Below are 27,029 nucleotides of genomic sequence, written 5' to 3'. Positions count from 1 at the left end.
CCACACAGGGATTATTTTGTAGCCATGCAGCATCTAGTGGTAAGTACAGCTATTGCATCTGACTCACTGGGGATTTAAGGATCAGCTGAGCGGGCGGCTGCCTGAGTGAAAACCACTGAGGACAGAGCTAAGAGCAGTTTTGCAGAAAAAAAACATTGAGTATTTTTGCCAGTTGTTTTTTCTTGACCAACCACAGATTGCAGATCACAGTAGACTGTAACAGTCAGAAGTGAAAGCATCAGTAATGTTGTTCAGTGCAGCCCAGGTTCAACTCCTTGCTTACTCACTATAGGAAATGCATCTCCAGCTATGTTAACTGCTTTACAGAATGGTAACGAGGTGCTAGCTGCCTAAGCCAGAGCTCTGGAAGTTGCATGCTTTACGTGCTGTGGATACAGGAGGCAAAAATAGAAGGCCAAGGCTCGAGGTGCGTTTGTTTCCATTACTTGTGCGGATTAGCAGCTTCTAAACACGCTGTTCCATTAAGACTATTGTAATAATGTAACAAGTAACAGAGCACACACACTCATGGACCCACACACATTCACTCTTTGAATTTGCTTCGGCACTTAAATAACAATAGAGTTACATGGATGCCTTTTAAATTAAGTGAAATAAGCAACTTTGTGGCTGAAACTTGTCATGATAATGTTAGAATGGATTGCACAGTATAATGGTGGTAAAATAAATGACACAATCCTTTATTTATATCATTCCTTATAGGTCTTGTTTTCACTAATGGGGCTTTTCCACTATATAGTTCTAGCAAGACTCGGCTCGGCTCAACTGTACTTGGTTTGGGTAACAGACACGTCACTTTCCATTACTATAGTACCTCAGCGTGGACGGGGTCGTCAGCTGCACAAAACTGCTGTGACGTTGTTTTATACGCGACACACCCCGACAAAATAGTGGTCGAGCAAAGCAGTTGTTTTCAGTGTACTGAGTCATTAGAATCTGTTACTCCATTAAAAAGATTAATTCAGTACTTCCTGCATGACCGCACAGCACAGTCACTGAACTGAAATACGGAGGAAGGGGTTGTGATGCGGCTCATTATCACCAGCGTTCAGCAGTGTTCTCACTAAATATACCAGACTCTGTTAAATATTGATATTTTTGACATTTCCTTGCTAAATGTTTGAGAAGTCTTTTTAACTGATCTACTGTTTTGCATTGTTTGATTTGATTCTTGTGTCAGACGTCGCGCTCATGACTCTTTCAGTGACGGCACTCTCTGACTAATCAGTCAGTGTCTGGCAGTCTGTTGAGAAGAGAGTCTGTTGAGTCACATTTTAGCATTTTAGCAGCTTGGAACCTCGCCAGAGCAGGTACTAAAATAATCACTGATAGAAAAGCAGTTGAGTTGAGCCTCGCTAGAACCATATAGTGGAAAAGTGCCAGAAAATACCTGGATGAATGACGCAATTTACGGCACAAAGGAACTGCAACTACTTAAGGGTGTAAGAAATATTGATGCACTAATATATTGCAATATTCATGACATTATACGATATTGACTCTTTGAAGCAATATGGAAATATTCCTGGCAGCGGTTTTGGTTTGTAACCAAGCCTCTGACCGCTAGTTAGCAGTAGGGCTGTGCTAATGAAACGGATACGGCAGAATATTGTACACCTTGCTGATGCGTAATTCGATTCAGCAACATCTGAATCAGGACACCATGCCTTCACCAATGTTGTGATGGTAGTCTTGAGACACGAACAGATGCAATGTGGAATAAAGCCAGTGGGTGGCAGTAAAGGTCAGCAATGCAGTGTTTATCTGTTGTTTAATAAAAACATTTTAATTTAAATTGTTAAACTTTGTTAAAATAGACATATATTGTGATAGACATCACAGTATAATACTTTGCTTGTAATATTCCAATATATCGCAGTATATAATTTTGTCACTCCAGTATCCAGATATGTATCGTATCGCCAGATTCTTGCCAATACACAGTCTTACAATTACTGTGTTATTGTGTATTCAAAACAATGAAGAGAATAGCTTTCACCTGGTGCGTTTTTAACCTCGGGTTGCTTATTATAACAACACAACAGCTCTGTTGAAGAAGCACCAATGCTTACAGACATTTATTACAGTGACCAAACAGAAATTGCTTGGGAAATGAAAGTTGTCTGTCTCATGTGCAACAACAACTCGAGGAATAAAAATACAGTTGTAATGTAACTTTCATGTCAACATTACGCGAAGTCTAGCCCATGTCTACATGTCCACATACTCTGGAAGTGCAGAGTTAGGCAGCTGTCGTTCTCTGCAAGGGTGAATAGATAGTTCCTGAGGACAAAGACACATATACGTGCGCAGAATGTGGATTTATTTATAACCAGCAGTTCTGTGCAGATTGTGATTCACAATAATGACCTCACAAAGAAGCGGGGATTAAAGAAAAAATGTCTCGTTCATAATATGTGAGCATGAAATTGAGAGAGGGTGAATGAGACTTAGTAAGAATGGGATTTTGAGAGAGCAAGTGAGGGATATGGAGGGATGAGGACAAGGACGACAAGGATTTGGCTCCAACCAGTTGAATCAACACTCTCTCTCCTCTGGCGAGGACAAGCTCCCTCATCTCGAGCTTAATGCCACATCATGCTGACACACACATGCACACAAACACTGTTTCTATCCTCTCTCTCATCCTCTTCCCTGTCTCTCTTGTTCCTTCCATTCTCAATCTCTCTCTCTCTTTTTCTCTCTCTCTCTCTGTCACTTTGTTACTTGCGATGACACAGTTGAGTCAGTGCATTAACAGAGCTCGGAGCAGGACCAGAGAGAGGCAGGGGGGGAGGGAGGAGCATGAAGACAGCAGTGACAACATCATCTACTGTACATACGTTTGTCCTCTGGACATTTTCTCAACTGCTGATGTCAAAGCAGAGGACAAGAAACTCTTGATAGATACTTTTACATTTTACTTTACATTTGATAATGATGATGATTAAAATGTTGTTTCTGTTGCTGGGTTAGATGCAGCTCATGAGTAACACCCTACTTTCAATAGTCAATGCTGAAACCAATGCTGGACCAAAATCTTAAGGTGTCATCAAACATTGTTGATCGGCCACTGATCAGCCACACGAATAAAACGTTGTGTTTGCGTGGGTTTTCTCCAGGTTCTCTGGTTTCCTTCCACAGTCTAAAAGCATGCAGATTAGGTTAATTGGACACTCTAAAATGACCATAGGTGTGAGTGTTAACAGTGGATGGTTGTTCGTCTCTATGTGGCCTTGTGATAGACTGGTGAACTGTCCAGGGTGCCCTTCCCTATGTCAGCTGGGATTGACGCTCATGTGGTGAAAGAATGTGTTTAAAAATGTATTTTTTTTATTAAGCGTAAACCATGTTTTATTGAAAATTAGCCCTCTACAATTATTATTATTATTATTATTATTATTATTATTATTATTAATTAAGTATTACTAACCCATTATAAATTATTTGATGGTATCAAGATCATGTTCCCTGCAGGCAGTATAGGTTAATTATAATTATAGTGTGTGTGTGTGTGTGTGTGTGTGTGTGTGTGGGCATGTATTACTTGTGCTGTGAGGACTTGCATTATTTATTAATTTAATTTTATACTTATCTGTCTTACCCCCTATCCTGACCCTTGACACTGACAGTTATCATCCCCCTATAAACCTTTGTTCTCAGGGTGGGTTGCTCTATTTATTTTAACTTTTCATTTTTAATTACCATTATTACTTTAATTTTATTCCTTGTTACTTATTACTTATTACTTGTTCCTTGTTTGTTTCTTGTCTGTAAAAGCACTTTGCAAAACTCTGCGTGTGTGTGTGTGCGTGTATAATGCATAGTATTACACACATGCCACCACAGAGGCACTTGAGACTTTGTGCTTACATGCCACATGGATGTCTCTGTCTTTCTGTCTCTACATCCTTCAGTCCGTCTCTCCTCCCTCTCTCACCTCTTCTCATGTTTGGTCACACTGCCCCTCGCAAACATAGCACCCGCCACTCTTTGAGAGGGAGAGGGCAAACACGGAGAGTCAGAGAGGACAGGGAGAGCTCCTTAAATCAGAGACACACACAAACAGAGTGAAGGAGGAAACGAGACAAATCACATTTAAGTTCAGCGCAGCTGAGGACTTGACGAATGGTCATCCAGCTGGCTCATGGTTGTCCACACTCACTCAGCTGTGAAGGAGTGTCTGCGCAGAATGGATTTCATTTTGGTTGGAGAGCCGCCGAGCAGCAGCAGCAGGAGCAGCAGCAGCTCTGTAGATGACTGTGACTCCTTTTGGATTATTTCAGCTTCCACTGCTGTTGTGATGAATGGGAATAACAGCCCGCAGAAAAGAAGATGGTAATGTGACAATATTCTTGCTGTCACACATTTACTTGAACACACGGTTAAGATTAGAATCTCTGCTTAAATAAATGTTCTGCCGCCTGGCTGATAGAGTAGCTGTGTTTTTGTGACATGACAACGGAAGGAAGTGTTTTGTTGAGAATGGTTTGAAATTCTTGAACAACATGTGTTTATTTAATGGATCACTTGTGTAATTTTCTCATACGTTTCTTTTAAGTCAAGATTCTTTTTTAAGTTGTAGTCAAACAGGAAGACAAGACTGTATGTAATGGAATGTAATGACATTTAAACTAAATGAATCTTGAAAGTCATTAACAGCTCTCAGCATCTTATAATGCATGTCTTAACTTTTAAACATGGTTACAGTATTTATTTAATTTTTTTAAATAGTCCCACATAGTTATTTATCCATTACATCTGCCTTTATGTCAAAACTTGCCTGTACTTGGACTGTGCACAGCATACAGCATAGTGTTTTGACTCAAGGTGAGGCCAGTCTCAGGTTACTCAGTGTTAAGGCAGAATTTACAAACCAGCCACTGTATCTGCCTCCTTCCTGGATCCCCACTTACTGGCATGTGAGTCGTTCAAGAGCTAGCGCCATCGTCCAGGGTCACAAAGTGGTGAAGGGAATGTTGGAAATCAATGTTTTTAAGTGTTTCATTTGAGATGGCCAACGTTTTATGTTATTTTGGCCTGTTGAGATTCCCAGCCTGCACATACTAATTCCACAATGACTGTGCTTTTCTATGCATTATTGTTAAACACCTTCCTCAGCTGAGGAGCCCTACTTGTACATGAAGTAGATTTTGTTTGGCACTCACCGACAGGGAGGACGTTATGTTGAGAGCTGAATTTTTAAAATGCCCGCCCAGCTCTTGGGCAGGTTTGATTTGGCAGGACACACTGCGTCATGCACGCATCCCGCCTCGTGTGTGTGTGTGTGTGTGTTTGTATATTTTCCACACCCTGTTTCCTGTATGTTATGTCGTTGAAACCATAAACCTGACTTTTCCTGCTTTGAGAGTGACCTCAGTGGGTATTTGTTCCTGTGTTGACCAGGTTACACAGAGCATCTTTTCTCCCTCAGCAGAAAGACGCCTTGTCCCGTCCTGGTGATGCAATGGGAAAATACACAACAGTCAACTCAGCAGCTTAGTTTGTAAAAATACAAGTCATTGCCTCGCCTGGACCTGGAGCCCACTAGTGTGTGCTTGCTGCTTTAAGCGGGAATCTGCATTCAGAGAGCACGGCAACATTTCTGATCATACTAAGATTGTTTTCCGTTACAGTAACTTTAAGTTGTAAGTGCAGCTTATTTGGGTGTGAGACAAACTTTAAAAGTGATGAACTCTCACAAATGTAGACAACTACAAACAGTTCATTTTTACTCTTAAAGAAGAAATGTCCACTGATCATTTCCCTTTAGAGAATCTAACATTAGCCATGACATACATTCACGGATTTATATGTGCCTGCATAGGGCAGAGCTATAATTCCGTACCAACATATATTGTGGTATAATTGTATTAAATATCAAAGGTTTAATATATATAAATCTGATGTTTATGCAGACAAAACACATAATTGCTATTGCATGTGTTGCCTCTTTGTGAAATGTTCTGTTTGTTTTCTGTCTATAAATCATTTTAAATTGGTTTCATTAACTGTTACTCATGAACAATCTTTATCAATTTAATTATCTGAATTTTAGGCAACAATGTGACAGATGTAAACATTTTTGACGTCATGTGTTGTAGCGTAAGTTCTGACCAACGTGACTAAGTACTGTTTTCACCTGTTTTGCTGATTGTCTGGTGTGAGTTACGTTAAGCGCAGCTGTGGGCTAATTACAGTTGAGACGTTTGTCGGTGAAAGCCAAGCCACACTTTGGCATAATAACTCACCTAGCACACACACACACACACACTCACGGCACAGCTACGTTAACTCACTCGTGAAGAGTGTTAAAGATGTGCTTAAAGTTGCAGCTCATACACAACTCTGTGACATGCATTTAATGACTTAAACACAGGCCTCTCTGCCTCCTGTCAACCACTTTATAGTTACTTTCAAACCGCAGTGCTGATCAAGGCTGCAATCATGAGTGTTTGCCTTCCGTAAGCTCCAATTTGCTGATCCCTGTGTGGCTACTAACTATACCTTCTGGCCTTCTCGTAGTCATGTACTGTAATGTGAAGTCTGTTTGTGTCAAACTCCAGTGTCACTCCAGATTTGGTTTGTGCCTGTGTTTGCTTGGGTTTTACTGGGTGAATTGAGGTAGAAGGCTTTAAGATGTTGCTCTCGGAAAAAGAACGTTTTGTGACCTCATTGTACCTTTTTAGTTTAAAGGTGCAGCTTTTAGGCTAAAAGCTACAATGCTGTGTCTTTATGAGCTATGTCCATTTGTTCCAAGAAAACCTCCATGACAAAATGTTCTTCCCTTGATCTATTTTCATGCTGCCCATTTTTAAGTTTTGAATAGCGTAGAGATTTCAATTATTTACACAAAAATACTTAGGTTAGGAGACAGGAGTCTTTTTTGATGTGTATTTTTATCTGACAACTGTTTCCTAAGTGACAAAGTAAAAAATGATGTAATCTGAGGATACAATTTGAAACACATTCAAAATGGCTGCTTAGAAATTAAAGACAAAAAGTGTCCAAAAAAGAAGGTTACATAAGACAATACAATACAGCTTGATTTATCGATCATGCAGACAAACGATAAAAAAAAACACAAAAGGACTACAGAAAAGATCAAAATGACCAAATTTTCCATGTTCAGCTTCCAGTTCCGCCTCAGACCCATGAGACTCAGGTTAGGCTGACTATCCTGTCTCTTGTATAATATCAGGTGGGATTTAAGCATTGTACGGATGGATGGATTGATGGGAGATAAGATAAGATCTTCTGCATGCCTTGGCTGTAATATATGGTTATTTGAGTTACTGCTCACTTTCTGTCATCTCCACTCACCATTTCAGCATTTTCACTGCTGAAAACATATTTTTGGACCATTCTCTGTAAATCCTTGCATGGAAATCCCAGTACATCAGCAGTGTCTTCTTTCTCATTCTGATGCTCAGTTTGATCTTCAGCAGCTCGCCTGGACCATGTTTCACATGTTGATTCTGTGTCATCATGATCCTGGTGTGAGGCTCTGCTTTGTTTTAAGGATTGCCCTGTGTTTTGTCACTTATGTGTCAGAGGTCATCTATTTCCTGTCCAGTGGAATTTTAGATTGACAAAATATTTAAGATTCATTTTTGTCGGCATTAGTATTTCTTGGTCAGATTTCATGTTCAGAGAGAAAGTTGTCTTTTTCAGTTACTGGCTTAGTTTGAGTGAGTCCTACTGTACCTGCTGGAAACAACAGAGGAGATTCAAAAACGTTCACCTATGATTTAATGGATTTAATAGCAAAAAATGGTTTCCATGCACAAACTACGCTTTTCAAACTGTCCTTGTCACAGTATATCAGCATTAGTGGGGGATTTAATAGTTTTAATGAATGAAGTGTGTCTGCTTATCTATTTATTTTCCCCAAAATGTTATTCTTTATTCTTTGAGAAAACAGTGTAGCTTTTGTAATTTCTGCCAACAAGTAGTTTGTCCTCATCTATCTGTAATCAGAATATAAACCATTAGTTTCAAATTGTAATGTAATCGTAATATTGCACTTAGCATGTGGCCTAGTTTACTTGGTTGCCTTCAAAAATCTTTGTTTCAAATAAGGCCTGGGACTGCATGTCAGCCGCTCTACCCCTCCTAAATGTCTTGTCATTCTCTATCAGATACAATCAAGTGAAAAAGGCAGATAAACATACTATAAACGTCCCGATTCAAGACTTGCTGTATAAGGAGATAAATGTCCCACAGGAATGTCGCCATGAATTATTTTATTTTTTCAAAGTGAAAGATTTTTTTCTTGTCCGGGAAGGAAGCCGCTTGACATCAGGAATGCGCCAAGACTATTTCTGTTTCATAATGATACTGGACAGAGATATTCAAACTGTCCTCAGCTCCCACACTGGGACATCTTATCCACAGTAATGTGAGCGTCGTCATTTATTTCAGTGGCTGAGTGAGAGAGATCTGGGTGTTTATATAGAGCTGTGTGAATCTGCAGCAACAGTATGCTGCCGTGGGCACTGGGCAGAGAGTTCAATCCATACAACCTACTCATACACAACAACATACTGGAAACTGACCCTCAAATAAACACAGTAATAAAATACACTCAACAAAGTTTGGAAGGTTTTACAGTGTTACGTTTTCAGGAAATGGTCATTATTTAAGTCTTGCCCATGTAAGCACCAGTAAAACGTTAAATTTCACCCTTATTTGTACGATTTTTAGCTTTTCATGTTTATTCATTTGGCTATAACATAAAATAAAAACATCAAGTACTACTGATATTATATAGTATAATATATACTGCATATTATACACAGTATACGTTATAACCATCCCCATGCTCCTCTTATCTGACAGGATCCACCACTGCTTTTATCAGTGTCCTCCTCCTTCATCTTCTTCAGGTTATCATGATGACCATCACTGCAGGGTGTGTCCAGACTAACCAGAAAACTCTGAGTCACAGTGCTTTTCTCTGAAGCTGTGGGAGCTGCAGATTGGCTGAGTGTCCAGCATTTTTAGATAATGTTGTAACGGGATAAGACAGAGAGGGTAGTTATGTGCATTGTTGCTTGAGAGGAGAAACAGTGAACAGATCCTGGGATATACAGAAGGAAAATTGAGTAAGTCACTGTTAATCCTGCAAGTCGTGTGGCATTTTGAAGGCCAGTCATGTTTTCCTTTTAAAGGAGCAGAACAAATAATAGGACTGAAAAGGCAGTGAGCATTGTGAATGTAATTCGTCAAGTCTTCTTACCTCATCCTTTTCAGTTTCCACCTTCTATATCTGTTTGTTTGTCTCCATCACTACAGCTGAGGCACTTGGAGTGGAGGGGAATGATTTGTCTAAATCTCAATGAGAAGGAAACAAATATGAATGGAGAGTTAATTGCAAATGTTTTTTGGTGGGTTTTGTTGTTTAGATTGAGAATCAGAGGAGAAAACCAAATATGACTAACTTGTTAACCACATGGTTTCCCTGGTACTTTCTTTTACACTGACACTGGTGTAATCTCATACAACACATACTTCGGGAAAAACAGGGCACCAACATTCCTACTATGCGTTGACATTCACACATCACCCATCCTGCTCCCATATAGCTTTGCGCAGCCTCTCCATGCATGAATATACATTAACCCCCTGAGGTCTGCTGCCCGTGGCCTTTGCTGGGCTAAATAAAGCAGGTCCTAAAAGTGGGTAGTGGTCTATGAGTTCAGGTCAAAGGGAATGTGAAACCATAAACCAGAAGGCTAGCGAGCCTTGAAACCCGGCATCACATTCTGTGTTTACTTGGATGTTTGCTGTCAGACTGGCTGAATATATGTTTAATGACGAGCACAGATTGTTTATGTTTGTGTAGCTATTCTCTTAGCAGGTCACAAGGTTGAGGACAAGGCCTCTGTAATTTACTCTCAGGTGTCAGACAAATGAAAGCAACTCACTCCAGGTTTCTTGTTGTCTGGCTTCATTGAACATTACAGGGGATTTGAGTCATATCAAAGTCAAAATAAAACAAAAAAAAACAATTGAGTTTTGTTTTGGTTCTGACTTCTCAGAAGTTTGGATTTTCTACTTTTGCTGTAGCTCTGGATCATGGGCAAAACTGGCACAAGAAGTTAACTTGGAGATTGCAAACCTCATTTTGCCATGGTGATAATATAGTCCCCTATCTTGCAAGGTTAATGTTTAAAAAATCTTAACAATCCTTAATCCATATTCTGATTACCACCAAAATCTTATCATGTATTTTCCTTGGGTCATACCCTACATCCCCAGAAAATGTCATAAACATAATCATTTGTTGCAATATTTAAAAGCAAAGTACTTCATTTTTTGCTTTTTAATTTTGTAATGAAACATTTAATTTATAGTGTAGCTAAATTTGACTGTGCATCTGAAGATGTAATTGTGTGGATATTCTGGAATCACTGTTGTGAAGTTTAAATTCGAGAAGTTAGTGACTGTCATGTTACCCGACTGGTGAGCAGTGATTATGTGAATCCTCAGTTCTGTTTCTTCTGTGTCTTCAGAACCTAGATTCTCTGGAAGGCTCCATCCAGAACGTGCTGTCGGTGCTGTACCCCCCCTTCGAGGCTACTGCACCCACTCTCCTCAGCCAGCTCTTCCAAATCATTGATAGTCGTTTTGAGGGAGACGCCCTGCGGTGCCTGCTTGACTTTCTGGTCCCGGCCAAGCACATCTTAGACACTGTGCAGCAGGCTGCATGTGTAAGTCACTGCCTTGTATGCTGCACTTCTGTGCTTGGCAAATCCATTCAATTTTAAGAGACATAAACAAACAAAACTGATCATTTTGCTGGACTTGTATAGTTATATGTACTGAAAACGTTCCTGTAATTTTCTTTTCAGGCTCAATACTCTAATGTTCTCTTCCTCTATGAGGGATGGCCTCTGTGTTTACATGATCAAGTCGTTGTTCATCTTGCTCCGATCAACCCCCAGCTACTTCAGCCCGGTGACTTTTACCTTCAGGTGGCACCATTTTGTGACCAATCAGCTCGCATCGTGATCTGCAGCCTCCTGGAAGAGGAGGGGCTCAGAGTGGAAGTAGTTGAGGAGACCCCAATCCCTGAAACGTCCTATCCTTGTATATTCAGCTCTGGGTGGTTAAAGGAGATCAATCAGGGCCGCCATGGAACGCCTCTCAGCCAATGCCTGCTTGCCTGGGAACAGGGAGTGGTGAGGTTACCATGGGTACAGGTGGCTGTGCCTGATTTTGTGGATGTGCCACAGTGTGCTGGAAGTAGTATGGCCTCTGCTCCTCCTCCTTCTCTACAACCTCTGCTTCCTCCTCCTTCTCCTCATCTTTCTGATAAATCTTTATCAAATAGTTCATTTCCTCTTTCCACTGCAAAGGAATCTGCACCAAAACACTGTAATGTAACCAGTCAAAATTCAGCTTCTTCATCTTCTTCACATGCCTCTGCCTTCTCCGTGGAGACCAGAATATGTCCAGCAAAGCACGGCATTGCTGTGTCACTCTGCTTAGTGGATGCTACCACTGCTTCTTCTTCATCTCGGCTGGTCAAATTGAAAGAAACTGAAACGGAGCCCAAGCCTATAGGCTGGGTGTCCCCAAATACGTGGGACAGCCGCATCACTAGGTCAGATACAGTGGCAATAACAAGTGCTGTTTCAAGTACACACACTCCTGTAAGTACAAATATATGTAAAGGTGCAGACAAGAGTGTTGTTAATGAAAATACTGAGAAAGATAAGAGTGTGCAGGCAGGCCAGGTCACAGCGGAAGGCGAATATATTGATGTTCTCCAGGCAACTATGCTTTTCTCTAAGTGTCAGTTCGTAACTGAAGAAAAACAGAAGTTAGGGATGCAAATGCAGCCGCACACACAAACTGAAGCACAGAGACGAGCACAAATGCAACCTCATGCACAGTTAGAGCCATATAGGCAATCACAGAGGCAGCCAAACCCACAGATGCCACCTCTAGAGCATGTGCAATTACCTTCAAATCCACAAACACACAATCATTCTAGATCAGAGGCTCCTGCAGCATTAATGCACAATGTGTCGACAGAGACAGGACCTCCTTCTGCTCCCCATCATTCCCAGTCAGATCACTTTCACCCCGACTCCCATGAACCCTCTCAGTGTGTCCGTACTGTCCGGTTCTCCGAGAAACCCTGTACTCCATGCATGAAAAGGAGACAAGGTGGAAAGGCTTCTAGAGCTCAGGACCTGAGGTGTCGATACAGGGATTCCTACCAGGCTGCTTTAAAAAACCCTGTCACCATTGGACAGAAGACAGAGGGGGGGAGTATGTTAGCTGTGGTTGAGGAGGATGGTGATGTCTCACAGTGTGATGACAGTCAGTGGCCAACAGGGACTAAAACAGTGGATCCTTGGTGTAATGTTCAAGCAGTGTGGTGTGATTCTGGAAACCAAACCCAGTCTCCTTTCAGTGGAACCATCTGTAATGAGTCGGGAGAAAAAAACACTGTTCCATGTTGGAAACCAGGAGATTCACACATTGCTCCCTGCACAGAGCACAGGGGCACAAATCCTTTAAAATATGGTGAGCGATCACATCAGCCTGCCAAAAACAACACAGTGCTATTCAGGAAACCAGGGTATGCACACTGTGCCAAACCTGTGAATGGGAAAATTTCAGCAGCAGGACCAAGGATACACACTACAGATTTGTCAAATTCAAATGATCCTTGGCAATCTCATGGAATCTATGCCAAACATCCTGGATTACAGTTCAATTCAAGTGAAACTTCAGGGATTAACATGAACCTCATGCCTCGTGAAAGATTAGGAAACAGAAGTAATTCCTCAGGGATGGGTCCAAACATTTCCAAGTCTCCTACGGTGCCACAAAACCGACAAGAATCTGTGTCCGATGGAAGATGTTCGTCCCTCTCCACAGCTGTGGTGGACACCTCACAGAAGTGTGAACTGGTCATTGTTGAAGGTCAAAATGTCCGGAGAAGAGAAACCAATGATTCCTGTGCAGAGGTTCCTCAGCTACATGTGGTCAAATGTAAAAACAGCACAGCCTTTGGGCTGGTTTCACCAAAGATCAACAGAAGGAGGCTGGTCATTCCAGGTACAGAGTTATGTTGTTGCATGTTTTACTCAAATTCAATCTGTAACATGGAGAGTTTGTTCATTTTGTTGAGTTTTCAGCAGCTTCCCTCCACTTTCCTCAGATCCTGGCAATACATTTACAACCAGTAGAAACAGTCATCCACTGGAGAACCCGTCTCAGACAGATCCACCACCAGCAGCAGACGTGCAGAAGTTCTTCCAGCCTGTCTCTGCTTGTCCCAGACCTGACCACCTCCCCCTGGGATCCCCAGACCCCACAGCCCACCTAATCTACCTGGGAGTAGCAGCTCTCACAGGTAAGCTGCAATAAATTATTTTAGCATCAACATACAAGTTCTGACCTTCGAATATGTCTCTATTGATTGTTCTTTTAACTTTTAGCACTTTAGTCCATGGTGATTTCCTTTTTGTTAAGCTCATACCAATTCATTCTGCACTCTTCTTGGAATTGAATAGTGTGTTAATGAAAATTGTACTTTTGAATCCATTCTGTACTGTTGCTGTACTGTGTCACTAGAGGGTGTTTTTAGTGGGATTGTTGACCTTCTCGCTACCTGGCTGTTTTTTAAGTTGAGACTGATGATTGGTGAAAATTCCCCATAAGCATTTCAATAAAATATCTTTTAATCTTGTTTCTTTCTGACCCCTACAGGCGGCAGAGACAGGACAGGCAGGGCAATTGTTGAAGTCTATGGTGACCACCAAGGGTGGAGACCAGCTGTAACAAGCCAGGGGCTCTGTCAGATGTTGCTCTACTTCCACTTGATCACCAGGTAAGGTGTGGCGTCCTTCTAGTCAATCAATAAATCAGATGATCCAGTGAAAAAGGAAAACAAATCAATTGTACTGGGTGGGAGTTTTGACATCTCTGTGGTCTCGTCTGTTGTGTTGTGTCCACTCTTTTGTTCTTATTTTTTATTATTATCTCTGTCTGTAGAAGAGAAATCAGAGAAGCTGGGTTGACACTCATTTTTGATGCAAGGAAGACAAGTCCTCGACCACAGGTCTACAAGGCCTTGATGGCTCTTCAGGTAAGAAGCATGACTGCAGATCAGAACAGTGAGCTGATGTTTGTGTGTTAATGTGGTGTCAGACCGGAGGGTTCCTGAAAACACATGGGTACAAGTGACATTTACTCTACAAATCATTAAAAATATCTATGTGTAGTAAAAAAAAAAAAAAAAACCCACATACAATTACACACAAATGATTCCATAATATAGTTCTTATTAGAAACTATGATTGTTTTTTAATGTGAATTTCTCTGTGAGATGAATAAAGTATCTATCTATCTATCTATCTATCTATCTATCTGTCTAATGTTAGTTGGAATCGTCTTGATTCCAGCGTGTTTGTATTCTGTTACCAAAGTCACACACTCGACATTGTAATTCAGTGGGAATTACAGAGTGTTACTGTAACTGTTGCAGGAGCAGAGTCCCCAAGTGCTAAACAGTTTGGTGCTGCTGGTGGACAAAGACAACAGTCTACGTCCCGAGCGATGTCCTGGAGTCCAGGTGAGCTTTTTTTACCCATCACAAGTCTAATTTTGTGGTTAACATTTTGGTGGTGCTTGTGATTCATTGTTATCAACCTGTATTTATTGTCACATTTGCCGGTGATGGCCAACACCAACTAAACATCTTAAATATGGATTTCTTTGGTGCAACATTATGACAAATATACTAGAAAGAACTTTTACCCAATTAACCCAATACAGCATATTATTATCAGCTGACTGTCACCTTTAGGAGTAACTACTGGGTGTTTCTGTCTTGATTTGCAGACGTGCCTGTCACATGTACACAGTTATAATTACATTGAGACATTTTTACTTTAAGGCAAGACGCCTAAGATAGAAATAAAAATATAAAGAAACCAAAAGTTTACCTTTTGGCGCTGGTGAGTTTTTAAATAAAAAATTACATTAAAAGCTTGTTTTGTTCAAGATTTGTTCATTGAAAGCATATTTTTGTATGGGTCTCCCATGTATGGTTTCATCTTGAAAAAGCTTGAGAAGAATATGCTGCAGACATGGCACTACTGAGCAACTTAGTCAATCATAAGTCAATGTCTTTTTGTTGATCTAGACAAAACTAGACTCTGACATTTGTTCCTTTGAGCAGACTGACACTTTATCGATGAAAGCCTTGCTGAAGCTGGTGGAGGGGAGTCAGTTGAGCTCCCATCTGGATGGCACACTGTGTCACAGCTACTATGACTGGATGGAGCTGCACCAGGTCAGTGGGTCACCTCTGTACTGTACATGACCTGTTTCTCTCTATCCATCCACCCCCCTCCTCTCCAAGAGGAATTGTATGTCTTCAATGCTCACAATTGATTTGTGTCCACAATTGTCATCCTCCAGAAACTCTTTCCTTTTGTATCTGATCTTCATGAGGCATCAAGCCTGCTGCTGAGTGCCATTAGTAAATTAGAGGAGCCCCAGAGGATGGACACTGTCCAGGTACCTTCTGTATTTTCACTCTTTCTCATGATGGCATTTTGGGGCATACAGCAAAGCTTTCAAGATAAACCCGAAAATAGCAGCTTAGCTATTTTTTAAAAAATCCTTGGTATACAGGAGTCAAAAATGTTTTTTTGTCTAACAGAGTGTGCACCAGTGCATGATGGACCAGAGGACTCTGATGAAGGATGTGCTGGAGGACAGCAGATTGGTCAGTCTTCAGAGAGAGGGTGGGGCCATCCTGGCCAGGCTGAGGAGGGAGAGTGACCTGAAATATCCACACTGTGAGGACCTCAGGTAAGCAGCAAGGAAAAACTCCTGCTCTCATGGTATAGCCGTTCAAATGGCCTGTTATACCATGTGATTCATTATTCTGTCTGCTGTAACATAAACATGTACTGATTCGACTGACTGGCTATAACACTCAGACAACATAAAATATGCATCAGTGTGGTCAAAAAAGCTATACGGTTTATATTTTATTTTATTGATAATTGCACATAATAAGCCTTTCACAAATGTGTTTTTTTTTGTTTTTTTTAAATTGTTGTTTCTTCTTCACACCTGCAGTAATGCAGTGGACTCGGTGACCAGCCTGTACAACCACATGGAGCAGCAGGTTCATGTCCTCGTGCAGAAGTCTAATGTGTCCCTGGAACACCTGGAGCACCTGAAGCAAGTCAGAGAAATGGAGGGATGCTTCACCCAGGTACTGGACAGCAAAGTGCCTGACCATACAATCTTAAGATAAAGAGTGAAATTGACTTCCAGAGAAAATTAGGCTTTGACCTTGTATTTATTGTGGAAGCTTTGAAAGGCAAATGAAGAAAAGTGTATTTGGGTAAAACGACAGTTTGTTTGTCTAACCCACTCTAAAGTGTGTGTATTCATTATCAAAGATTTTCTTGGAAAAAATGAGTGCTTTGAAGAGTCTGGCAACATTATAAGAACAAAGAAAGATCATTTCAAATGACAAGAGAGGTGTAAGAATTGCTCCTATGCAAGTCTTTCATGTGGAAATGAAGGATTGATGGTACATAGAAATCTGTATTTTTTTTCTTATCATATGCTATGGTTACATGCTGACATAGTTACCCATCCTTTACTCAGTCTTTCTGACACTCTCAACAGAGCAGTATAAAATAATAGTGGAAACAAGCGGCCCTCTGTTCCATATCTTGAAATTGTACATTATATAAGAACAGACTTTAAACATGGCATACACACATGGTTTACATCTTTTCATCCCTGCAGATGCAGCAGTGGTATAATATAGAAGGTGAGCGCCACCTGCTGGAGGCTGAATCAGTGGAGGACTCTGGAGACAGACTGGAGCAGATCCTCAACAGCTTCACTGGTTTCCTTATTGAAGCAAATGTGAGTCTTAAGTTTGCATGTCTTTGTCCTTTTTTCCACCGTCTATCCATCTTTCTGAGTCACCCTCATCTTCTTCCCCAGGATCGAAGGCACCATGCCATGTCTTTAGTGTCAGAGGCAGAGCGTCTCCAGTGGAGCGGGTCCTCCTACCCAGAGATGGAGACATTCAGGACTTTTGTCAGCACCTTCACATCAGGCCTGGATGACTTCCTGAGCAGGGCTGAGGCCTGTGGCAGAGCGCTGCAGATCATGGTCAACGTGTGTGATTTCTGTGAGCAGGTTTGTATGAAATTTTAAGAACACAAGACCATTTTTTTCTTATTCTTTTTTAAACTAAACATCAAGCAAGTTTTACTGTCATGCTTTTACTCCATTTGTTGACTAGTTTTTTTGCAAGTGCATTTTTACACTATTTTGTATTTTAAAAAACAACCTCTTTTACTTACAGGCTGTAGCTCTGGCCACTGAATGCTCTGATTACCTGGACCATAGTCAAACAAACTCTCAACCGATACAACATCAAAGTCAAGACCCTGAAGTGGTCAACCACTCTCGTGGCCAGTCTGACTGCCCCACAGCACATAGTTCTGGCCCAACAACCATCACTGGTGTTCCACTGTCAGGCAATGACGGCTCCATCCTTCAGAATTTTCATGACCGGTTTCTCCAGTTTAGCCCAGAGAGATTTCAGGAGGTAAAGGCCCAGGCCAGTGCCCTACAGGGCTCCAGGGGGATGCGGGTCTGGAACATAGCCTGGCTGAGGTGTCAGGAGGCCAGACAGCAGCTTCAGGAGAGGATATGGGATGTGGATGAAGTTTATCACCAAAATCCAGACTCTCGCAACTGGAGTGAATGTCATTACGTTGATGTGGTGAGCACTAATAATCAGACAACACCACCTGGTGGTCAGAGTCTGGTGGTACAATCAACTCCTGGGCCTCGGCACCCACAGTGGGAGGGCATTGTGTCTGGAGCGGTGGATTTAGGGAAGAGAAAACCAGTTATGGGGAGCAACAGCACTAATTCAACAAATATTGCTTGCTGTAACAGCATCATCAAACATGAGGATCACAGCAATGATGGAACCAACCAGGGATCAAAGTTCACTCCACAATCACCTAACAGGTATTTCTTTTGTTTGTTAACCCATCTCACTTATTTGGGTTTTTTATCAAGGGCTGTAGACCAGGCATTAGCTCAATACAAGTCTCGGCCTGTCCTGAATACGTCCTCAGATCCAATCACATAAAATTTCATTCAGAGAGCAGATGAGTTTGTCGCCACATTAGGTCTTTGTAACCCTTGAAGAGCCCTGATCCAGCACTTGTTCCCTGACTCAAGTTTCATTTTCAAAGTAGATCAGCGAGGAGAGCAGAAAGAGAGGTGCGCAGGAGACAGACGAGCAGAGCGAGGAGAGATCGAGATGCCGCTGCTATGTCCCAGTCCCACACTGTTGGCTGCCAGTGGTTTCCATGGGGACGAGGTCTCAAAGGGAGATCCATGAGCCAAGACTCGTGCACTGTAGGAGTGGCCGCAGCCGAGTCCTCCACTCCTCCAGAGCACCACGTTCGACCCCCATCATCCTGCTCACACCATGGCCAGCCGTCATGTCGGATTCTCAAGGAGGCGCAGAAGTTCCAGATCTCGCGCCATGGGAGCTTCTGCTCTGATGACTCCTGTGTGAGCGACCGTGGTGCTGCAGGGGGTGATGGGACTTCGTCCTGCAAGCACTCCAGCCTGCCCCTCAGGAGATTTGAGGGGGCGTTTTGTTTGGCAAATCCACAGGATAGTGCCAGCAATGCCCTGTAAGTTTCTTAGTGTTCTCTATCTGTCAAATCTTTATTATCTGTTCATTTAGAATCAATCTTAATGATCAAAACTGCAAAGTAATATTCTATGAGGCTGAGAAATTGATCCCATGAGTTTTTTGAGTCTTAATAAGATCCCATACACCTTTTTCTGTCTCTTAGCTGACAGTGAAGTTCTACAGGTATTGTTTCTTTTGACTTTTTTTCCTTCTGTTTTTAAGTTGGCAACATGGATGGATTTCCTAACAGGCCTGGACGGACACAGTGCCCCAGCTTGAAGTGATAACTGTAACAAAAAGACCTATAGCATCTGATTACAATGTGAATGGACTGAATCAGAATTAGGGACAAGCTTTTCTAATCCCAGCTTTGGTTCAACAGTTAAATTAGGCTACAGTGAACCCAGCGCACAGTGGCTAGCACTGTTGCCTCGCTGCAAGAAGGTTGCTGGTTCGCGTCTCAGTTTGGGCCTTTCTGTGCAGAGTTTGCATGTTCTCCCTGTGTGTGTGTGTGTGTGCGTGGGTTTTCTCCAGGTATTCCAGTTTTCTCCCACGTTCATTGGTTACTCTAAATTGGTGTGAGTGAATGATAAAGCGGCAGACGATGAATAAACCCAATTAAGCACTGTGTTTATGTCTGTGGTCAGTGACCTGTTGTGTTATAATCCATCCATGCTTTGCATGTTTTGTTTCAATCACAGAGTGCATGTCAAATGTGGCTGGTGAATCAGAAAAAAGCCAGCTGATGATAATGATGTGCAACTTCTGCAACTTCACCTTATGTCACCAAGTTAAAGAAAATAAATATCCTTCCCCTGCACTATTAGACCAGTGTTTCCCAAACAATTATGACCCAATCTGTGATATCATTCGCAAACAAGGGCACTTTTGTGCATAATGTAACAATTTTACTGCCATTTCTCACTCAACTAATGTTATTAAGAATAGGTAAACCAATAATTTCCATGAGATATGCGTTTGATAAATGAATCACAACTCCCATCTGTCTAGATTCAATCCTAAATTGTATTTGGTCTTCAGTAGGTCATGGCCCGCACGCCACAAAACTTCATGAGATCACTGTAGTAGTTTTTATCTTTCCGACAGACAAACAAACCGTAATTAGTACATTATCTTCTTTGTAGAAGAAAATGTCATTTCACTTGGGCTCAAAGATGAACAGTATGACTGCTCAAAACAAGTTTTGCCATAACTCAAGAATTAATATGCAAAAGTTCAACTTTATTTTGACATAATTAAGGAAGATACAAGTGAGCAGGCTGGTCCAAACATTAAACATTAATTCTAGAGTCAATACTGAAATACATTTATGAACTTTGGTGTATGAGTTAACTGTCTGTTTTTGGCTTTTAGATGATATATGTTGACTTTGTGTTGCATCAGGAGGCTGCAGCGTGTACTGGAAGAGCTGGTGGTCACAGAGAGAGAGTACGTCCGCTCGCTGAGCTACATCTTGACCCATTACCTGCCCCTGCTGGACAGACCAGACATCCCCCAGGACCTTAGGGGAAAGCGCGGCATCATCTTCGGCAACCTGGAGAAGCTTTACAACTTCCACAGCCACTACTTCCTGCCAGAGCTGGAGGCCTGTCAGAGGGAACCTGCCATGGTGGCCCGCTGCTTTCTCAGACACGTGAGGCGTAACTCACGGATTTATTTATAAGCTATTTTTGAATTTATATTGGAAAACTGGTATCTTTAATGGAATACATTTTCCTCTTTTGTTTTACTTTGGTTGTCTCTACAGAGTGAGAGTTTTGGCCTGTATGCTCTGTATAGTAAGAACAAACCTCAGTCAGATGCCCTCATACTGCACCGTCGCCATGACATCTTTAAGGTAAGGTTTTATGTTTTTTCTCAAACTTTTGTGGTTCAAGAAATGTTAATGGTTAAATGCTAATGGGGTCTACATCTTCCATTGCAATAAGTCCAGTCTATTTGGTGAACGTATTTCTGTTGAATATATTTTCAGCAATTTTCACTACAAATAACACTCCTTACTCTACTCTAGTTTGATGCTTAACCTTTTCAGCTTTAAAGTCTTTTTTGTTTCCTTCTCACAGAAGAAGCAGCAGGAGCTGGGGGACATGATGGACCTCTCATCCTACCTGCTGAGGCCCATCCAGAGAATCAGCAAGTACAGTCTCCTTTTGCAAGACATGCTGGCACTGGCTGGGTCGTACAGGCCAAAAGACAGGATCCAAGATACACTGCTTGCATCTTCAGTGGGCGCACAAAGCATATGTGGCTCAGGTGTGTACGTGCCTGATCTGTCGAGCAGTGAGAGGGAGCGCGTGAGAGCTGAGATCCAGGGTGCTGCAGACCTGGTGCGATTTCAGATGCGTCACGGCAACGATTTGCTCACCATGGACGCCATCCGAGACTGTGATGTAAGAAAATGAAATGGTAGGACAGACATTTTTGTGACACAGCAGTTAATTAAAGTTAAGTTTCTCTGCATTTTCCTCTGTTCTTTTAGGTGAATTTAAAGGAGCAAGGTCAGCTGATTCGCCAAGATGAGTTCACAGTTTTCTTCAAAAAGAAGAAATGTCTTCGCCGCATCTTTCTCTTTGAAGACCTAATCCTCTTCAGCAAGACGAAGAGGACGGATGTTGGCAATGATGTTTATGTTTACAAGCAGTCATTCAAGGTCAGCAGCACACATTAAAGAGCTTCAGCACTCTTCAATTTGATGTGCATAATTCAAACATTATACAGTAGGTTTGAGATTTAGAGATCAATAAAGTTATTTGGTCATTGTTCTTTCTCTCAGACGAGCGACATTGGGATGACTCATAACTCTGGTGTGAGTGGCCTGTGTTTTGAGATCTGGTTCCGCAGGAGGAAGAGTGAGGACACCTACACCCTGAAGGCCTCCAGCATGGAGGTGAAGAAAGCCTGGACCACCGACCTGGAGAGGATCCTGTGGGATCAGGCCACTCACAGTAGAGGTTTTAACAATAACATAACTTTTATTTTTATCTACCATTCAGTTCACAATGTGTTTTACAGTCCTGAAGAAATGTAATATGAATATACTGCATGTCTAGAGCTACGTATGCAGGAGAGGGTGTTTATGGGAATGGGCCGCAAACCTTTCATGGACATTCAACCCAGTGATGCTGCTATTTATGACCGAGCTGTCAGCTGTGTCCTGCCTGGGAGAAGTAAGTAGCTGCACAAACAGTCAAGATCAAATTACTTCTACCATCATGGCCAACACTCAAATGTCTCACTAACCCGTCCTCTCAGGATGAATGGTAGCAGCTTTGATGATCATCTGACTTTTCATCCATCATCAGGTCAAAATTGGGCTTTGAAACTACCTGTTAAAAAAAAAAAGAAATGCCTATCAGCTCTGTTTAATATAGTAAGCAAATGTTAATGCTAATATGCTAAAGTCGAATCAGCATGAGTAACTGTGAGCATGTTAGCAGCTGGGCCCACAGAGCCATTGGCAAGGCTACAGAATAAGTACAAGCGTTTAGTGCTTTAAACATTTTATTGTTAACTTAAACAAAGCAAACAGGCTAACAAAGTAACCACGTTTACAATTAATGGTCCAGTTTATAACAATTAGTTGAGTTTATTGGCAGAACTAACTACCCTTCTATTATGTTGACATGTGTATAATTGCTTGAAAATAAGATGTATTTGGTTTTCATAGCTTTAGAATAGCCTGAGCTTTTAATATGTACTTTAGGTAAAGGCCTTGCTTTGCCGGCACTGCCATCTTGTGCACCTATGTTTCTATAGCAGCACAAATTGACATACTAGCCAGGGCGTGCATATTTTTCAGGAAGAGCTTATCCTCCCTCATAAACCAGATGCATAAAGTTTTTAAATGATAAGCAGGTTAACACACAGTCAACACTGCAATTAAATGTGATGGACAAGAAAAACCAGTCAACTCACTATTTACATTAACTTTAAAAACAATAAATGCACAGGGTCCAAAATAATAGCTAAAAAATAAGAATGTACACGACTTGGAGGCAGAAACATCTCTCTGATTGCACTTTATATTAATTTTGTTGAATAATTGCAGATTATTATTTTTTTTATATTGTATTTTGTACATTATTATGTTTGTTAAAATAGTGGTAACCCTGGGTCTACGCAACTCTTGCGAAATAGATTTCTATTCTTTGTTAAATTAAGCTTAAATTAAAAAAAAGAAAAGAAAAAAAAGGAGGAAACGGCTGAGGGAGTTGTAAAACAGTGTTTACATCCTTTGTGGCATTCAAAGACCACTGTATGCTCACCCCTTCCGTGGGAAAGGAACATAGGAGTCCTCCTGCTTGATAAAAACCTGCAGTCTTACCATCAGATTCCCCTAATTCTTACACACTGGACCATTGTTGTTAGCTTCACATAAACAAAACAAGCTAACAAAGTTACTAAATTTCCAATTAACTGTAATCATGCTTGTGTGCTCATTGCTCACTGACCCAGCGCATCATTTTTTCATTGATGACATCTATCTATGTGTGTCGTCAGTCCCTGTGACATGTTGTTCACACAGGGGCTTAGAGTATCCACGACCACACTCCATTGGCTCTGGCAGCACGGCCTCCACCACCCTCAGCCAATCCTCCTCCTCCTCTGGCCGGGGCTCACTGCCACCTTCTGGTTATCCTGGGTGCCAGTCGCAGGGAGTGGAGCCCATTCCTGCCATCTGCTCATCCCCAGAGGCTGTGATGGACAATGAACTAAACAGCCTTCATCAGCATCATCATCTTCATCGCAATTGTGACGAGTGGAAAAGTCATCATCATCTCAGTAATTTTGGTCTTTATTTTCCAAGGTTTTTTTCCGCCTCATGTATTTTCTGTTTCTCATAAGTGAAAATAAAATCCAATTTTTTTTTTCCAAAGTCCCCATATAGTTGATGCTATTGTGGTAGTTGAATACTTGTTTTTGTTTCTCTTTCAGTTGACAGCACTGAATCATCTACAGAATGCATCGTCCCCAGCAGCTCGAACCACAGCTGCCTGTCTGCCATTGGCGGTGAGACGGTGAACGACTCCTCCTCTTTTGTGTCTGAGTGTTCAAAGCCCCGCCCACCACTGTGTCGGACCCCCAGCCTGAGGACAAACGGCTCACCTCTGATGAGCAGAAATAAACTGGGAGTTGCACCCAAACCCCCACATCTGGTGCAGGTACACATGAAGGCATAATTGTATAATAATATATAAGAGTTAATAATCCAGGACTTAAACTTGGCCACTTTATTAGGTACACATGACGCTGAAGGAGTGACACCCAGTGTGGTCTTCTGCTAATGTAGTCATATATGCTTTAAAGTTGTGTCGTGTGTTCAATGGTGGTGTTTCTGCATACCTTTACTGTGTTTGTTTGAATTGCTGTTGGCTACCTGGCATCAGTCAGGCATTTTCATCCAAAGAAACTGCTGCTCAGTGTACTTGTTTTTTTTCAGACCGCTGTCAGTAAACTATATAAATGGTTGTGCAGGAAAGTCCCAGTAGATCAGCACTTCCATACTCAGACCAGCCTGTCAGACTCCAACAACCATACCACGTTCAATTTCCCCCCCCCATTCTGTTGCTCAGTTTGAACCTCAGACGGTCGTCTTGACCATATCTACATGCCTGAATGCAATGACTTGCTGCCGTTTGATTGGCTGATGACATATTCGAGTTAAACAGTTCAACAGGAGTACCTAATGAAGTGTTGTGTAAGTCAGGGTTACTTTTGACAATGTCATTGAATTATATTCCAGTATCTATTTTCTTCCATTTCAGGATGATGAAATTATTATCGCAAAATCAACGGCAGTTTAACCATGGATTTACTGGTGAGGATAATTATATGATGTTCTTAAATAAACAAGTAAAATCTGCGCTTACATCAGCACAGTAGAGTAAAGCCCTGGATCAGGTGTGATGCTACATTTATAAGTTTCTTTGTTTTTGTTATTTATTCATATTTGAATGATTTTAATCTTTATTAGTGTTCTTCTTATCCGCTAATAATAATGTGACTTAAATATTATTGCAGGTTATTGGTCACCTGGAGCCATTCAGCCCCTCTGGAGATCTTCTAGTCACCCTGCAACACATGGTTTATCATGGTTAGTCATGAGTCACTCAGCTCTGTCTGGTCACAATGCCTGGTTAACATGCAAAATGCAAAACAAAGCAACATCATCCCATCATTATATGCCACTGAGGGTCATGGGGGAAGCCGGTGCCATTCTCACCTAAGGCACGGCCACCAATCCATCTCAGAGTCAAAGAGACAAATCATTCATACTCCCATTCATACATATGATCAATTCAGAGTCTCAAATTAAGCTAAACCCAATCTGCATGTCTTTGGATTGTGGGGTGAAGCTGGAGTAAGCCCACACAAACACACACACACACACACACACTTTGTTTGAGCAGGGATTTGGACTACTGAAACTTCTTGCTGTGAGGTGACAGTGCTAACTGCACCACTGTGTGGCCCACTGGCACACATTAACTTATAATGACAGAAAAGGTGTCTTTTTTACAATAGTTGTTTAGTTTTAAGGTCCAGCAGAATGATAATCACCAACAACCATGATTTGATTTGTTTTTATTTTCAGCCGTTATAACTGCAACGGATTATACGTGTCATGAATAACGTAGTTTATTTAATGTACTGGGTATAAGTAGCTCAAACCTTTGATTTATTTGCTGCTTCATGTAAAATTCATTGTCACCAATTGGTTATGGTTATTGGTAATGTGAAATGTCTGCAGTTGCTTAAAATGCAGTGGTATCAGGTGGACGATCACATGTTCAGAGCTATGTAGTGGCCATGAGCCCGGACACGAGCTGCTGACTACAAGTGGATGACTATAAATAGAGGAAATGTTGACAGATGTATATAATAACTCTCTGGTGGTGTTGTGACTAATATATGATTATCAATTTGTGTATGAAGATATTTCTACTTTTGGGCCACTTGTTTTTAAAGAAAGTCACTATTTAAACATTGATCAGGAGGGACAGACCACTTGCTAATGTGTTTTGATACTGTATCTGGATTTGAAGTTGTTAAATTTCAAGTTTATTTGCCATTTGTGGAAGAACGCCACATTGCAAAGCAGTGGCAACATCTCCCATAAAAACATATCAGTAATTTAATTTAGGTGTAATATTTAGAGCTGTTCAGGCTGCACGCAGCAGAGGGAACGATACTCTGGTGAAATGAGTAGTAGTGCTATCTTCTGCCAGAGGGCAGAGGAACAAAGCGACTGGCAGCAGGATGACCTGACGGGTCATTTATAATATTCAAAGCACGAGAAAGAAGCCCAGAGCTGTAAATGTCACAAGGTCAGGCAGATCAGCACCAACCTGTTAAGCATGGCACACAACTCTACTTAGAGATTATTTTTTCCTCACTCACATACCAAACCACACTGTCAGTGAGCTGGTAAGAACACATACAATGATGAGGGAAAAAAATCCTTTTAATTTACATAAAAATGAAAGCAGTTGATTGTTTTATTTTGTGAAGAAAGACTGGTCTGCATACATATTCGACGAACACACATTTGACTATATGCTTTAGTCCAAAAACCACTTACTGTTATTGAGGGTCCACTAATGGTTCCATACTCAGTGATGTTCCAGGTTCACTCCACATGACAATGACCATTACAAAAAGTGTTTTCTGGTTAAATGCTTGTTTTTGTTTTTTTTTATGTTTTTATTGTTATTGATGAATAATATTGTTTTCTTATTGTCCATACAAAATGTACAGTATACATTTGATGACAGGATCTTTTGAGGCCATGATGTGGACTTTACTGTGTTTTCTTTGAAACCATTGTCTTTTTATGACCAGATCCATTTTTATTTCTGTTTCTGTTACTTTACTCTTGATTTTTTTTTCCCCTGTCTTTTCTCTCATTAATCTGTAAGTTAATTAATTGTTCAAAGTGGGTGCAGTTGGTCTTTTCTTCTCTCCTTCTTGTTTGTTTCACTTGTAATGTTTTTTTCCCCTATACAGTTTGCAGAAACATGAGGATGTGGTGAAGCTTCACTTCCTTATTCAACTGGGTAGTGTTTGTAGGTTTCAGTTTGGCACAAACACCTCTGCCAAAATAAGGGTGTTTCTTTTTATTTTTAATGAATTTTGTGGTTACGTTTAATGAATTGTTATTTTGATCTGTCTGCAAACCAAGTGATAGAAGAGTGGATTATTGGCTTGCAGTTTCATTACCTTTTTCACAATGACCTCAGTAACTAAACAACAA

At 41.2% G+C, this 27,029-nt stretch overlaps 1 protein-coding gene across 7 annotated transcripts; it reads left to right on the top strand.

Annotated features, from left to right (window-relative positions):
* The first annotated feature begins 3,977 nt into the window (after window positions 1-3,977).
* Window positions 3,978-26,415, top strand: LOC131468988 (uncharacterized). 7 transcript variants are annotated; one of them, XM_058643749.1, is made up of 25 exons: window positions 3,984-4,359; window positions 10,539-10,736; window positions 10,878-13,101; window positions 13,205-13,399; window positions 13,756-13,876; window positions 14,041-14,134; window positions 14,534-14,620; window positions 15,230-15,343; window positions 15,472-15,570; window positions 15,716-15,867; window positions 16,141-16,279; window positions 16,825-16,947; window positions 17,029-17,226; window positions 17,396-18,072; window positions 18,306-18,752; window positions 20,159-20,408; window positions 20,523-20,612; window positions 20,839-21,165; window positions 21,255-21,425; window positions 21,549-21,726; window positions 21,826-21,942; window positions 23,276-23,557; window positions 23,711-23,937; window positions 24,541-24,593; window positions 24,797-26,415. In XM_058643749.1, the coding sequence occupies exons 1-24, from the start codon at window positions 4,357-4,359 to the stop codon at window positions 24,577-24,579; spliced, it is 6,552 nt and encodes a 2,183-aa protein (XP_058499732.1). In that variant the 5' UTR covers window positions 3,984-4,356; the 3' UTR covers window positions 24,580-24,593; window positions 24,797-26,415. The 7 variants fall into 7 exon arrangements, with proteins under 7 accessions (XP_058499737.1, XP_058499735.1, XP_058499736.1 ...); XM_058643748.1 differs by having other exon boundaries at window positions 18,303-18,752; XM_058643752.1 differs by lacking the exons at window positions 23,711-23,937; window positions 24,541-24,593; window positions 24,797-26,415 and adding an exon at window positions 22,028-22,077 and having other exon boundaries at window positions 3,980-4,359; window positions 18,303-18,752; window positions 23,301-23,380.
* Window positions 26,416-27,029: the final 614 nt, after the last annotated feature.

This window comes from Solea solea, chromosome 11 (genome assembly GCF_958295425.1).
Source record: "Solea solea chromosome 11, fSolSol10.1, whole genome shotgun sequence".
Taxonomy (NCBI): domain Eukaryota; kingdom Metazoa; phylum Chordata; class Actinopteri; order Pleuronectiformes; family Soleidae; genus Solea; species Solea solea.
The sequence above is the reverse complement of the archived record's forward strand: the minus strand, read 5'-3'. Positions and strand labels throughout refer to the sequence as shown.